This window comes from Lipophrys pholis (genome assembly GCF_963383615.2).
Source record: "Lipophrys pholis genome assembly, chromosome: 7".
Classification (NCBI taxonomy): domain Eukaryota; kingdom Metazoa; phylum Chordata; class Actinopteri; order Blenniiformes; family Blenniidae; genus Lipophrys; species Lipophrys pholis.
Window position 1 is genome coordinate 1,876,336 of NC_137638.1, and position 15,567 is coordinate 1,891,902.

Below are 15,567 nucleotides of genomic sequence, written 5' to 3' on the forward strand. Positions count from 1 at the left end.
ATAGATAGATAGATAGATAGATAGATAGATAGATAGATAGATATAGATATATATAGACATAGATAGATAGATAGATATATAGATATAGATATAGAAATATATATCTATATATAGATATATAAATATATATCTATATATAGATATAGATATAGATATAGATATAGATATAGATAGATAGATAGATAGATAGATAGATAGATAGATAGATAGATAGATATATTAACAAATATATTATTTATAGATACCTTTTCATTAGATAATTTCTCTTATTATGATAGTTCTAACATGTTCAAATGAATTGAATATGAAATAAGTGGAAGCTAAAGAAAATGATGTATTATTTATGGTGATATGGTGAGATTATCCAGTGTGCTCTGTGGACTTGATGTTTGATATAAAATAAAAAATGAAACTTTATCCAAGCTCTTCAGTAAAATCCATTTCTGGACACTTTGGAGAGAAGGAGCGGCGACGAAGCTGGAAAAATGTTCCTTGTTTAGCGGCAATCAACCTTTGATGGAGCAGCCGTTTGAGGCACAGCAGGCTGGAGCTGATCACATACGCCTGCTCCTTCATGACAAACAGCTTCACTGGCCTTGCCCGGTAATTCTGGCCTCGCCGGCGGTCAGGGAGTCAAAAGGTCGGCCACCAAAATGTTCTGTCTTCACTGGGATCTCTGCTTACGGGGGCGAAATGATGGAGTTTGAGGGGGAATCCTTCGGGAAGCCGGGAAACGTCGTAGTGAAGTAATTTGTTTTGCCCAGATCTGTCTGTGTGAATGTGAATGTGAATGTGAATGTGAATGTGAATGTGAATGTGAATGTGTGTGTGAATGTGAATGTGTGTGTGAATGTGAATGTGAATGTGAGTGTGAATGCGAATGTGTGTGTGAATGTGAGCGTGTGTGTGAATGTGTGTGTGAATGTGAACGTGAATGTGTGTGTGAATGTGAGCGTGTGTGTGAATGTGAGCGTGTGTGTGAATGTGAGCGTGTGTGTGAATGTGTGTGTGAATGTGAATGTGTGTGTGAATGTGAGCGTGTGTGTGAATGTGTGTGTGAATGTGAATGTGTGTGTGAATGTGAATGTGAGTGTGAATGTGAACGTGAATGTGTGTGTGAATGTGAATGTGAGCGTGTGTGTGAATGTGAATGTGTGTGTGAATGTGAGCGTGTGTGTGAATGTGTATGTGAGCGTGTGTGTGAATGTGAATGTGTGTGTGAATGTGAGCGTGTGTGTGAATGTGAACGTGAATGTGTGTGTGAATGTGAGCGTGTGTGTGAATGTGAATGTGTGTGTGAATGTGAGCGTGTGTGTGAATGTATGTGTGAATGTGAATGTGTGTGTGAATGTGAATGTGTGTGTGAATGTGAGCGTGTGTGTGAATGTGTGTGTGAATGTGAATGTGTGTGTGAATGTGAATGTGTGTGTGAATGTGAGCGTGTGTGTGAATGTGTGTGTGAATGTGTGTGTGAATGTGAGCGTGTGTGTGAATGTGAGCGTGTGTGAGTGTGTGTGTGAATGTGAATGTGTGTGTGAATGTGAGCGTGTGTGAGTGTGTGTGTGAATGTGTGTGTGAATGTGAGTGTGTGTGTGAATGTGAGCGTGTGTGTGAATGTGAATGTGTGTGTGAATGTGAGTGTGTGTGTGAATGTGAGCGTGTGTGTGAATGTGAATGTGTGTGTGAATGTGAGTGTGTGTGTGAATGTGAGTGTGTGTGTGAATGTGAGCGTGCTGCTGCACCTGGCGGACTCCTTCCACTCCAGCTCGTCTCCCTCCCGCTGCAGCGTGTCCATCTCCGTGAAGAGCGTCGGCGTGTGCATGTCGTCGTCCTCGTTCAGGATGTACCGAAGCCGCTCGGCAGCCGGAGACACTGCGGATCACAGTGTTGTTATTCACGCAGAGCTTGAGAAGCATTACGGACATTTGATGTTTTTAATTTTTGTTCTTAAAGCAACAGATAAACATCGATACAACAACTACAATATTAGCCGACGCGGCAGTTTGTCCACAAAGCAACGTCGGCCATGTTTACGTGACGTATTAAAGTGAAAACGGCGCTTTGGGAATCTGCTTACATGACACCAGCGCCGAAAATCTAACTTTTTGGTAACGACTCCCAAGGTTAAAAATAACGCTCTAACTCAGATTTCGAGGAAAAGGGGTTAAATGCAACTTTTTGAAACTCTGTCTCCATGGAAATGGAGAAATACGCAACTTTTAGAAAAGATTCTGACTCCGTCTCCATGGAAACTGAGGAATACGCAACTTTTCAAAACCGCTCCGTGTACTCTCCATTGTTAATATTTACAGAATAGTGCTCTCTGGTTTGTGCGGTTCTATTACAGAAAACAACCAACAGCTCCCCCTCATGGCCTGATATGCTCACTACATCCTCTTCAACATTCTTGAGGCTTCCATGTAAACGGACGTTGTTTTTAACGCGTTGCCGCCTAAATGCAAAACTTTTCTGAAATGAAAACGCAAAACCGGCACATTTCCACATGGAATGTTTAAAAAGGAGCCTAAAGTGGAGCAATATTATTGTTTTGAGGAGATTTTTCTCAAGGAAAGTTTTTGTACATTATTCAACTTCTTTAATATAAACTTTAAAGTTTAAATCTAAAAGTCTTTATTTTACCAGTCCGTCCACCACATGACATTGGAAGTCTGTTTTAAAGTATTATTTTATCCAGTGTTTCATCCAGTCATTCCATGTGTGTAAAGATAAATGATCTCACTCGGTGTTTCATTGATTACGCGGCGATAATCTGCTGTATTTGCTTCGTGTTGTTCAGTGGTAATGATTGAAGCCGACATCCGGGTCGCTCTGTACAATGTATGTGGGTTAAAACGGGACCATGAGGGATGTAGCAGGACAATGACGTGTCAGCTGACCACGGCGCTGCCCCCCTGGGCCAGGTAATTACTGTCCGGTGGGCGAGTCCTTTAATCCTCCGCCGCTCGATATTATCGAAGTGCTTTATTGACGGCTGCTAACTGTAAATTTGACGGATATTCTTTCACTTGTTTTCACACCTTCTGTGCCGCTGACAGGCAGGGCTGGGGGCTTTACGCTTGTACAGGCGTATATCATGAACGCCTGAAGGGAATGGGAATCAATTTATAATTCATCCACATGGACACAAGGATGAAGTGAGTGGGATTTATTGGTTGGAGGTGAAGGCCACTGACGGATCCTGAAATATGTTTAAAACCAAAACTAAATCATTTATGGCTCTGGCGTCCTTTTCCTGTTTTAAAGATCATATTATTCAGCTTTTCAACAGTTTCACTTGGTCTCATTGGTCCAGAAACCTTCAGTATTCTAAGTTTCTAGCTCCTCCTTGATTTTCCTCATTTGAATATTGGATCATAGGAGCTACATTCAGAATCTGCTGTGTCTGTGTGAGCTGGACTGGCTTCGCCCACACATGCCCATCTTGGGAAGAGGAGGAAGTACTTCCTCTCGTGGTGCCATGTGCCAGAGCAGAGCTGCCTAATTGTGGGAGGAGTCAAAGGGAGGGCCTACCTTGATTGGGATTGGCTAAACCCCAGATGACACTATATAGGGTTTGATTTCTGATTGGCTGGTTGGAGCAACACACTTTTTAAAACCTGAAACAAGCCAGGGACAGAGAGGACAGACTGTCTTCACTTCTGGGACGTCAGTCCAGGTATGGGGACGATTAGTACTGCTGGAGAACCTTTAGAAAGTTAGAAGTGAATTTTGCATAATATGACCCTTTAAATAACCATCTAGATGCTCGGTGCCGACGGTTCCGATCCAAAACGAGACACGCTCGTTACCACGGTGACAATCTTGTTGCTTTACCTTGCGTTGCGGCTGACTCACTTGTGCGGCTGATGTCCTGGAGACTCTGCTCTGTTGAGTCAATCAGTCCCTCCTCCATGTCGACGTCTCTGTAGCGGTTGGGCTCGTGGCGTCTGTGGTGGTTGTAGCGTCTGTCGGTGTCGGCGTCGGCGTCGGAGGCCTCGCGGCTGGAGCGCCGTCTCCGGCGCTTGCGGCGGTACCCCCGGGGTACGGGGACGCCGATGTAGATGGACTGATGGTCTGTGGACAGGCGTGTACAACGTGACCTCTTTCGGTGTGCAGTGCTACCTGGTACATATATTATATGATATTTTAGGTCATGTAAGTTGTCCTGTTGCTGGGTCATGATGTCGCCTTCGACTTTAGATGCTAAAATTCAACTTTATTTCTAAAGCATCAAAAACAACACAAGGAACCTAACAGATCCTCCACTGCAGTTTGAGAACACCATGGAGAATTGTTCGCTACCCTCCCCATAACACCTATTTCATACTCCATCGGTGTTACCGCAGTTACCTTGGAAAAGTAATCCAATTACTGATTACTAATTACTCCTTTACTACAAATATATCGTTTTACTAATGAAGATTACAAAATAGTGTAACGTCTCTGGAGTTGTGTGATTGTTGCAACGTTAATCCAATGTTGAGGTTCAATAATGAGGCTGTGATGGTTCCTTTTCTTATTGTGTCACTTGAACGCACCATTGGAGCGAGTTGGCCTGTGATTGGCTGAGAGTGGAGAAAGGGGGGGCGGGCCAGGTGATTAGACTGCTGTGTGTGTGTGTGCGTGTGTGTGTGTGTGTGTGCTCCTTTCCATCGTCCTGCGCGAAGCTACAATAGTAACGCACAGTGACTTGGATAGGTAACTGTAATCTGATAACTGGTTGGTAACTAGTAATGCGTTAGATTAGTAGTTACCAACCAGTAATCCGATTACTGGTTGGTCACTAGTAATGCGTTAGATTACTCTGAAAAAAAAAGTGGTCATATTAGAGTAATGCGTTACTGGCATCCTCCAACAGCCTTTATGGGGGCGTTCGGCGCAGAACGCAAAGGGAACCCCCTCAGCCGGTTCCTCAGTGTGGCGGAGCAGCAGCTCAAACTTCAAATCTTTACGCTCGGCCAGTTTCTTTTCCTCAAAATCTTGGCCTGCCGGCTTATAATAGTCATAAAGATAAGACAATCACTACGCCTGTCAGTGGTCCTAATGTTATGGCTGATACGAACGTCTGCAGGGAAACACCAATCGTTGATAAGACCAGAGGTTTAGTGGTGATCAATGAGTGAATATTTGTACAAATGACAGATTTAATAGTTGCCGCGGCAGATTATCTAGAGATCTTTCATTAATCCTTTCTTCTTTTCATAAACAATAAAACCTCATCAACAAAGTGAATAAATTACATTCCACAGCTTCTGTCTGCTTATTAACAACTGCACCAGTCTCCGTTGGCGACAGGCGCAAATGAAACCAAATCACATCTATTTGTAATCTGTGTTTTACACCACGTGGCTTCGGTAAACTGTGATTAAAGAAAAAAGAAATAAAGGATGTGAATTTGATCATCTGCTGGTAATTAAGACGCTGCTGGAGAAGGAAGTGCACGCTCGTCTCCAGAGGGAACGACTGAACTACTGGGAGACGCAAACCAATATGGGATGTTGAGAGATGAACACGACCTTGTGACCTGCTATTTATAATAAAGCAACAGAAACGTGCACAAGGAACTCCCCGCAGCCGCGGCCGCGGCACAAACAACCCACGTATTCGCTGCAGAACTCATTAGCAACACAAGAGCCTGAAAAACAGTCAAGAAACTACAAATTCAAAATCCCGCTGATGATTCACATCACAGCCGCGTCACGTTCAGCAGAGAGCTGGAGGTCGGAGTGTGACACCGCCAGGAGGAAACATCATCTGCAAAAAGCAGAGACGTCACCCCCATCCCCCACATGACGCCCTCCATCCCTCCACATGACGCCCTCCATCCCTCCATCCCTCCCACATGATGCCCTCCACCTCCCCACATGACGCCTTCCATCCCTCCATCCCTCCCACATGACGCCCTCCATCCCCCCCACATGACGCCCTCCATCCCTCCCACAAGAAGCCCTCCATCCCTCCACATGACGCCCTCCATCCCCCTCCACATGAAGCCCTCCATCCCTCCCACATGAAGCCCTCCATCCCTCCCACATGACTCCCTCCATCCCTCCCACATGACGCCCTCCATCCCCCCCACATGACTCCCTCCATCCCACCCACATGACGCCCTCCATCCCCCCCACATGAAGCCCTCCATCCCCCCCACATGAAGCCCTCCATCCCCCTCCACATGAAGCCCTCCATCCCTCCCACATGAAGCCCTCCATCCCTCCCACATGACTCCCTCCATCCCTCCCACATGACGCCCTCCATCCCCCCCACATGACGCCCTCCATCCCCCCCACATGACGCCCTCCATCCCCCCACATCACCCTACGTCTGACGTACGTAGATATGTGTACACACAGTTTTACCAATCCAAATCTTGTTTGGCCAGAAGAAAAAAGTTTCAGTTTAAAAAACTGCAGAATGCAAGGAATAATACAGGAATAAATAAATAAATAAATAAATAAATAAATAAATAAATAAATAAATAAAAAACTTTACATATCATAGAAACTGTTCAGTTGTTTCATATCGTCTAATTGCTAAACATGTAGCTGTGATAATGGAGGCCTGAGCTAATGCTAAAGTCAACAAAACCTATAAATAAATTCACTTTTTAACAGCTTCAGTGCCTCTTGAAATGCATTTCAGGGTGAAAACTACCAGAAGCATAAACTTATATTCCATAGACTTAATTAACAGGCACATAGTTAATCCTTTGGATTAAATCAGTTGACATTCAGATCTCGTATATCTTAGTGGTGGAAGAGTTGGACCTTCAGGCAGAGAAGGACAAACCTCCGCTGGCCTCACAACGATCAAAGACGCCTCGCACATGAAGAGACAGACTCACCTTCCTCTTCCTCATAGCGAAGGTGAGAGACGCCCACCCCTCGATCTCCATGGTCCATCCTGGGGGACAACAAGAGACATTTTTCCCTCAGCATTCACAAAATAAACACTGTTCAGGTCTGTGCAACAGTAAAACGCATCTTACGTTGGCCTGTTGTGTTTGAACCTGAACGCACGTGTGTCCATCAAATACAGAAGAATTCAAAGCTGCGACTTCAGTGACACAAACGTGACTTTCTGAGGCTTGTTGCTCCACATCTGACATCTGCCTCCCCCAGCCGCTGTTCACTGACCTGCATGTGGCGTCGCCGCGCAAATCAATGGGAAGATAATTAAAACGGATGCCCCAGTCGATAGAAATGTGCATAATTAGAACAAAACGCCTCACACGTGGCACCAGTTCACACTGCCAAAAGCCACCAGCAGCACAGTTTAAGGCCACCATGCTCCAGCTTCTGGGGGGGGGGGGGGTTATATACATCCACAGTATCATTTACTAACCGAGCTGCAGGCTACAAGCAAATTCTACTTCATTTCATGTCTTTGAGAAATTAACTTTATTCTTTCCAGTGACAAGAAAGGTGAGAAACCTTTGAACAAGAAGAACAATGCAAATAAGTTCAAGAGTTTCCATCAAACAAGGTAAATACAAATAAATACAATTTCAGGTAAGCACATTTAATCAGGTTAAAGTATACTTTAAACTATTATTTTTACCAATCTAACGCAAAAATTTGTTATTAACCAAACAGAAAACTAAGTCTACTTTTATAACCTGAAACCGTTTTCGTTATGTTTAAATCAATTATAGATTGTACAATTTCTAAACAGAAATGCTTTTATATTATACTATTTTCATAGATGAATTTTATATTTTTTACTAATTAAAGAAAAATGTGCTGTATCTTAAATACGTTTGAGCCCTTTAAATACACACGTAGACAAACGAGATTTAAAATAAATGTTAAACTCTTCTGATTTAAACGCCTTAATTAACTGAGGAAATGAATGAAGTAAATTACCGATACAATGATGAGATGATATTTCTACAGTCATTACGAGTCCTTCTGGTCCTCGTTCCCGTTTCTGCTGTTCTCAGCTCCGCTGCACAACCAGACGCCGGCCTGTTGTTTTCCCCCTCCGGTTTATTTTGTTGTCCAAAGCAACATAAATCAACAAGTCTCCGGGGACTGAAACCAAATAAATCCCGTAATCATTGTCCTACGTGAGTTGCCGCTAATCCAGTGAAGCACTCTTGTTTACAAAACGCGTCATTTTTATGTTTTTTTCGTTTCAGGAAAGTCCCGTGTTTACATGGCAACGTTTTGAAAAAAACGACGTCCGTTTCCACGGCAACGGCAGAAACACTGAAAACAATGACGTTAGCATGTTGGGACGTTGTCTTTTTTTAAAAGGAGACAACTGGACTTTGGACCGGGACTCGTGACACCCTGGAGACGGCCATGTTTGTTATTAGAGCAGCAGCGACCACTCAGGTCGTAAAACTGAAACAATATTGATGAGAACACAGTGCGGTTTGTTTTCTTACTTCACCTTATTTCATGTGACTCTTTAAAGTCTTACCTATAACTTACATTAGTAACGACCCATTTTACTTCATATCAGTTAGTCTCAACTTTATTATCGACTCATTAAAAAGTTTTCTTTTTCTCCTTGTGTAAACATCTGGACGTTATTTTTTAATAAATGGGTCATAAATGGTGCTAATTTCAAAAAGTAGTTAAAAGAAATGACACCATACAAACATAAATACACAGTTTTAGAGTGGCTATAATATACTATATATATATATATATACTTTATTTCTTAAATTTCACAATAAAACATGTTTTTTGAACGGTCTTAAAATGCCGCTGGATTTGAGGTTTTAAAGAGGATTCATCCACAGGGCAGAACAATCTCTACACTCTGGTGTCATTAACACAGACGCAGTGATTCAGGTGAGTTTGTGTTGAGCTCACGGTTCTCAGTCTGCGCCGATGTCTGCCAGAACATTGATCGGTGGCTTACAGTTCACTTTGGGCTCTTTTGTGTCCATTTCAGTTCTGTTACTCACAGATTTGGTGACGTTAGAGACTCAATGTTAATAAAATCCGATCAGCCTGGTTACAGGGCGATGGCATTGGCACAGATCTGAATCTGAATCTGAATCTGGATCTGAATCTGGATCTGAATCTGGATCTGATCTGGATCTGATCTGGATCTGATCTGGATCTGATCTGGATCTGATCTGGATCTGATCTGGATCTGATCTGTGTCACATGAGAGCAAAACATTAGGTCACATTCCACGACTCACCTGGTTCACAAAACCACATCTTTATTTATCATTATTGTTTGTAATAAATCAATGTTGTAGATGCTGCATTTTGCTAGTGTTTGGCCACTGGAGGAGAGGTTTGCCCAGTGGAGGGTGTGTTTGGCCCAGTGGAGGGTGCGTTTGCCAAGTGGAGGGTGCGTTTGCCCAGTGGAGGGTGTGTTTGCCCAGTGGAGGGTGTGTTTGGCCCAGTGGAGGAGAGGTTTGCCCAGTGGAGGGTGCATTTGCCCAGTGGAGGGTGTGTTTTGCCCAGTGGAGGAGAGGTTTGCCCAGTGGAGGGTGTGTTTGGCCCAGTGGAGGAGAGATTTGCCAAGTGGAGGGTGTTTTTGGCCCAGTGGAGGAGAGGTTTGCCCACTGGAGGGTATGTTTGCCCACTGGAGGGTGTTTGGCCACTGGAGGGTGTGTTTGCCCAGTGGAGGGTGTTTGGCCCGGTGGTGCCTGCCTGAGTGGCTGCTGTGGATATTTGCAGCGCTGGCTTCCTGCCTCTGTAATTAGCGCTGTCACATCAGTGTCCTTCACACCCAGTGGACAGATGGAGCGAGAGCTGCAGGCGGCCCCCTCACGAGCCAATCAATGGGCTCGCAACCACACACACACACACACACACACACACACACACACACACACACACACACACACACACACACACACACACACACACACTCCTCTGAAGGCCAGATGAGGAAGTGGTGCAGCTACAAATGAAATGATAATGTAAATAGGGACAACAGGCTACGTCCGTTAGCATGTAGCATGCCGCACGACTTGGAGTTACGCGCTGCACCTGAACGCATCGTCTCGGCGGCGTCTGGCCTGCTGCTGTAGTTCAAACCAATCCAACATGGCGGCTCGGTCACTGAAGCTGAGCAGCTGCCGGACCCGTCCTCGTTCTGCATCCACTGCAGCGAGTTTCAGACGTTTTACTAAAAGTTTCACGACGTGTCAGACTGCTTCGTTTCCATAAAGTTTTCCAGATTGAACTTCATTCAGACGGGCCGCCACGCAGCCCGGAACGCGCCGCAGCCAGCATTCGCCACGGTGCGTTTCACATAGACAATGAATGGGAAGCAGGAAATTGATCTGTGGACACGTGATTTGGACACCAGGACGCATCCGTGGAATCATATCGGCATCGGCAATGTTTGTTCTAAAAACATTGGCATACATCCAATATCATACATCCCTAAATGCAAATATGAAATTGGTTGAAATCATCTGCTTCTCTGGGGACAGATCGATGGAACAGAGGAGCTCGGGGGGGTGGGGGGGGGGGGGGGGGACGACTGCTCAGGAGGTTTTACAGGTTGGAATGTGGAGGAGGTGCAGCTTCACGACACAAAATGTGATTAAAGATCAGGAAACAGGCCGGGCGGCTGAATCCTGACAACAACTCCCATCCCTTTCCCTCTAATCCCACACACGGATGCACCGATCAGAGCGGGAGCATTAACGTCCGTCGAACTCGAGTCACGGCACAAGACCAGCGTCACCGGGAGGTTTGAAGCTCCGGCACAGCGAGTCCAAACTTAACCCCTGGAGGTGCAGAGGTCAAATTGGTGCAGCGAGTTGATAGAAATGTCCCCCCCCCCCCCCCCCCCCCCCCCCCCGTTCACGATCAAGTCTCATAAGATGCTTCATTCGGTTGCTCTCTAACCTCTGTCCTCTCATCCTGCAGGATTTGGCACCTCTCATAAATAGAAATAAAGCTGACTGGATCAGCAGCACCAAACACTTTCAACAGAGTCACACATTTAATAAATACTCTCAAACACACACAAGATATTGAAATCATCTTGGTTTTTTTAAAGGGCTGAAACACTCCATCATTGCACATAGTTTGGTGATTCTGAGGCGATTATTAAATAGAAAACAGCTTAATGAGGAACGACGACATAAAAAAAAAAAAAAAGAAAACTCAAACTTGACCCACAAAACTTCAAACTGTTATTCAAAGACTCTTTCACACGTCGCCGACTGTCGTGTTAATTTACTTCATGCCAGGTCAGAAAATCCAAAATGGTTTAAGACTCAAACTGAAACTGAATCGATCGTGCAAAAGAGCGGGGGAAGAAAAAAAAAAAAAACGGGTGAAGATAGAAGAAAAGAAGTGAACCTGGATTAGTTGTCAGCCGGAATGAGAGAGCGGAGAAACGGCCGTCGCTGCGTCAATGGAAACATGCCAGTGGAGCTTCAACCGAAACGGAGTGAAACTGAATGACGAGAGGAACGCTGCTTTCTTTTAGTCTCTCTCTCTCTCTCTCTCTCTCTCGCTCTCTCGCTCTCTTGACCAGGTCAATACAGGCCACGCTGGGGCTGAGCGGCGCGCCGCAGGCGGAGCGCCGCTGGTGAACAGGCTTTAGCAGCAGATGGAGAATCTACGACGGCGAGCAGGTCGATTCGTATAGCGTTGTGGAAAAAGTGATAAAGGGGAGGAAGTTCTCCGGCGCACGTGATGCAAACATATAGAGTTAAAATGGATCCGTCACAGGTCACATCGCCGTCACGTTTCAGCCTCGTTCAGAAAGGGTTGATGGTTTTAAAATTATACTCCTTTGAATCCAGGCCTGGTCTGCGAAACATCTTCATTTGATAAAACACAAGTTTTGCATTTGCTCAGACGGGGAAAAATGCTGAATCAGGTTTTACTTTTTTAAACTGACAGAATGCACGTCTTCAGGAAGACGACTTATCCTCCAGGGGAACAGAAAGACTTAATGCTGCCAACTAGTGGACATGAGGAAAACTACAAATATATGGCCCGAGGAGACATTTAAATACAAAAATACTAACCTGCACTGGACACAATTAACAAACACAACTGAGATTCTGACCTAAAACTGAACAACAGTCCGGAGCAGTGCAGGAACAACCTGGAGGAACAACCTGGAGGAACAACCTGGAGGAACAACCAGGAGGAACAACCTGGAGGAACAACCTGGTGGAACCACCTGGAGGAACCATCTGGAGGAACAACCTGGAGGAACAACCTGGAGAAACAACATGGAGGAACCACCTGGAGGAACAACCTGGAGGAAGCACCTGGAGGAAGCACCTGGAGGAACCATCTAGAGGAACAACACGGAGGAAGCACCTGGAGGAAGCACCTGGAGGAACCATCTGGAGGAACCATCTGGAGGAACAACATGGAGGAAGCACCTGGAGGAAGCACCTGGAGGAACCACCTGGTGGAAGCACTTGGTGGAACAACATGGAGGAACCATCTGGAGGAACAACATGGAGGAAGCACCTGTAGGAAGCACCTGGTGGAAACACTTGGTGGAACCACCTGGAGGAACCACCTGGAGGAACAACCTGGAGGAAGCACCTGGAGGAAGCACCTGGAGGAAAAACCTGGAGGAAGCACTTGAAGGAACCACCTGGAGGAACAACATGGAGGAAGCACCTGGAGGAAGCACCTGGAGGAAAAACCTGGAGGAAGCACTTGAAGGAACCACCTGGAGGAACAACATGGAGGAACAACCTGGAGGAACAACCTGGAGGAACCACCTGGAGGAACCATCTGGAGGAACAACCTGGAGGAACAACCTGGAGGAAGCACCTGGAGGAACAACCTGGAGGAACAACCTGGAGAAACAACATGGAGGAACCACCTGGAGGAACAACCTGGAGGAAGCACCTGGAGGAAGCACCTGGAGGAACCATCTAGAGGAACAACACGGAGGAAGCACCTGGAGGAAGCACCTGGAGGAACCATCTGGAGGAACCATCTGGAGGAACAACATGGAGGAAGCACCTGGAGGAAGCACCTGGTGGAAGCACCTGGTGGAACAACATGGAGGAAGCACCTGGAGGAAGCACCTGGTGGAAGCACCTGGAGGAACCACCTGGTGGAAGCACTTGGTGGAACAACATGGAGGAACCATCTGGAGGAACAACATGGAGGAAGCACCTGTAGGAAGCACCTGGTGGAAACACTTGGTGGAACCACCTGGAGGAACCACCTGGAGGAACAACCTGGAGGAACCACCTGGAGGAAGCACCTGGAGGAAAAACCTGGAGGAAGCACTTGAAGGAACCACCTGGAGGAACAACATGGAGGAAGCACCTGGAGGAAGCACCTGGAGGAACCATCTAGAGGAACAACACGGAGGAAGCACCTGGAGGAAGCACCTGGAGGAATCATCTGGAGGAACAACATGGAGGAACAACACGGAGGAAGCACCTGGAGGAATCATCTGGAGGAACAACATGGAGGAACAACACGGAGGAAGCACCTGGAGGAACCATCTGGAGGAATGTCTTCATGCTTCTTGCTACACTGCCCCCTACAGGATTGATGCTTTGCACACCTCTGATAATCTGGACGACGCTGCGTAGGAAGCTAGCAAGTAGCTCGCCGCTACATTCCAGTGGTTTTCTACCCGAAGCTAAAATTCACAGCATCACCACCAATGTTTGTGTCACATTGCTCATTATGACCGGAAGACAAACACTACCAATGAGTTTCACGCAGTTTAACGATCCCCATACGCCCTCTAGTGGTACGGAGGTGAACGACTCTTCGGCTCGAACAGCCGCGATGCAGAACTTGTGCTAGCAGTGAATATATCAGCCTTAACAAAGACAAATGGCGGCGCAGCAGATCAGGACGCCGGTTAAACTGCCGAGTGTTTGACCACAGTGGAAGTTTTTTTAAAATGTCTCGAACAGGAAAATGGAACAAATCACACAAACTGCCTCACTAAAAAAAGTGAACGAGTTCCAGAACTGATCCTGTCATTGTAAAGTACTTCTTACATTTTACTCAGCCTTTTTCTTTTATTATTCCCATAAATTCATTTCCACTGATGAGAAGAACGTCTGCGTTTTGTAGCGTTTGTCAAATATAATTTAAAGATGCCACTTTCGGTAATGAACTTTCCAGTTGCATCACTAAATGATCTTCCCGGGAGGTTTATCCTCTCAGCATCACTCCTTCACACGGCGTTCCTAATGGCCCCTAAATGGAGGCTATTCATCAACCCCAGAGATACACGACCACCGAGCCTCAGAGAAAAGGTTGCTTTCTTTTTTTATGTCCAAATCTTTTGTCTATAACATTGTTCTGATTGTCTCTACTGAGCATGTGCAGAACTACTCGTTAGCACAGCCATGTTGCGCGAGCAGCGCTCGCCACCGTCAACTCGAGACTCAGCTCGACCGTTTCCAGGAAGTGTCATATTTGCTGGTTTCCACAGAGACGGAGTATTTTCGAAAAGTTCCACCACGGGAGCCGTTTCCACAAGTCCCGTCCAGACCTGCGTTAACATGTGATCAGAAGTGGCGAACCTTAAAGACTTTCACTCAATACAGAGGTGGTTGGAGACGCGTCGAGACCGCGTCCCGGGACGGTGGCGTCACAGGACAATACGTCATACGTCATTTAAACATCATCACTGCGCTGTGTTTTCATTTACAGGGGTCGTATTCTGCTAAATCCACTTCCTAAAGGTTCTCCAGCAGTACTACTCGTCCCCATACCTGGACTGACGCCCCAGAAGTGAAGACAGTCTGTCCTCTCTGTCCCTGGCTTGTTTCAGGTTTTAAAAAGTGTGTTGCTCCAACCAGCCAATCAGAAATCAAACCCTATATAGTGTCATCGGGAGGTTTAGCCAATCACAATCAAGGTAGGCCCTCCCTTTGACTCCTCCCACAATTAGGCAGCTCTGCTCTGGCACATGGCACCACGAGAGGAAGTACTTCCTCCTCTTCCCAAGATGGGCATGTGTGGGCGGAGCCAGTCCAGCTCACACAGACACAGCAGATTCTGAATGCAGCTCCTATGATCCAATATTCAAATGACTCCTCCCACAATCAGGCTAGTTACAGTTACACAACTCGCATAGCGAAGTCATTCACCGGCGCAGCCAGCAGGAAACATGGCGGCAGAAACTCTCAAAACTTTGGTTCTAGGACAACTTGCAATACTTGGATATTTCATCAAAGGGAGTAAATTCGACCAATGTGCAGAAACATCTGCTCACAGCAGCGATAATTTTGAACGAATGTCTCATTTTTCATTCTGCTCCCGAGTGAATCTCAACCCAACAGAAGCAGCAGCTCGCCCTCTGCTGGTGATACTGCACGTTTCATTTCCAATTGAGAATCAATAAAGAGCCGAACCGTTAAGGGGAATTAAAATCGTAAAAAAATCCTAATTCCCATCCCTTGTGGTTTCATTACAAAAAAAAAAAGAACAGCACCCCCTAGTGGCCCAACTTGAAAACTACATTGTTTTCAGATTGTTGCCGTGCAAATGTGCAAACTTTTTTGATGCGTTTTCACTTGATACGTCATTTATCCCTTCAGCGTTCACAAACGCATTGAAACACTTCAAATATAAAACAGTTGGTCTTTTTTTTTTTTGAAATCTCTGATCAGATCAATTCA

The 15,567-nt window shown here is 45.8% G+C and overlaps 1 protein-coding gene across 1 annotated transcript in view; it reads right to left on the bottom strand.

Moving 5' to 3' along the window:
• slc4a5a (solute carrier family 4 member 5a) overlaps positions 1-11,446 on the bottom strand; it is a 43,841-nt gene extending 32,395 nt beyond the window's left edge. Inside the window, exons 1-4 of the mRNA XM_080467156.1 lie at positions 11,291-11,446; positions 6,842-6,900; positions 3,856-4,074; positions 1,743-1,872 (exon numbers count right to left, since the gene is read on the bottom strand). Coding sequence (XP_080323282.1) covers positions 1,743-1,872; positions 3,856-4,074; positions 6,842-6,899 — 407 coding nt within the window. The 5' untranslated portion in view covers position 6,900; positions 11,291-11,446. The remainder of the gene's footprint in view (positions 1-1,742; positions 1,873-3,855; positions 4,075-6,841; positions 6,901-11,290) is intronic.
• Positions 11,447-15,567: the final 4,121 nt, after the last annotated feature.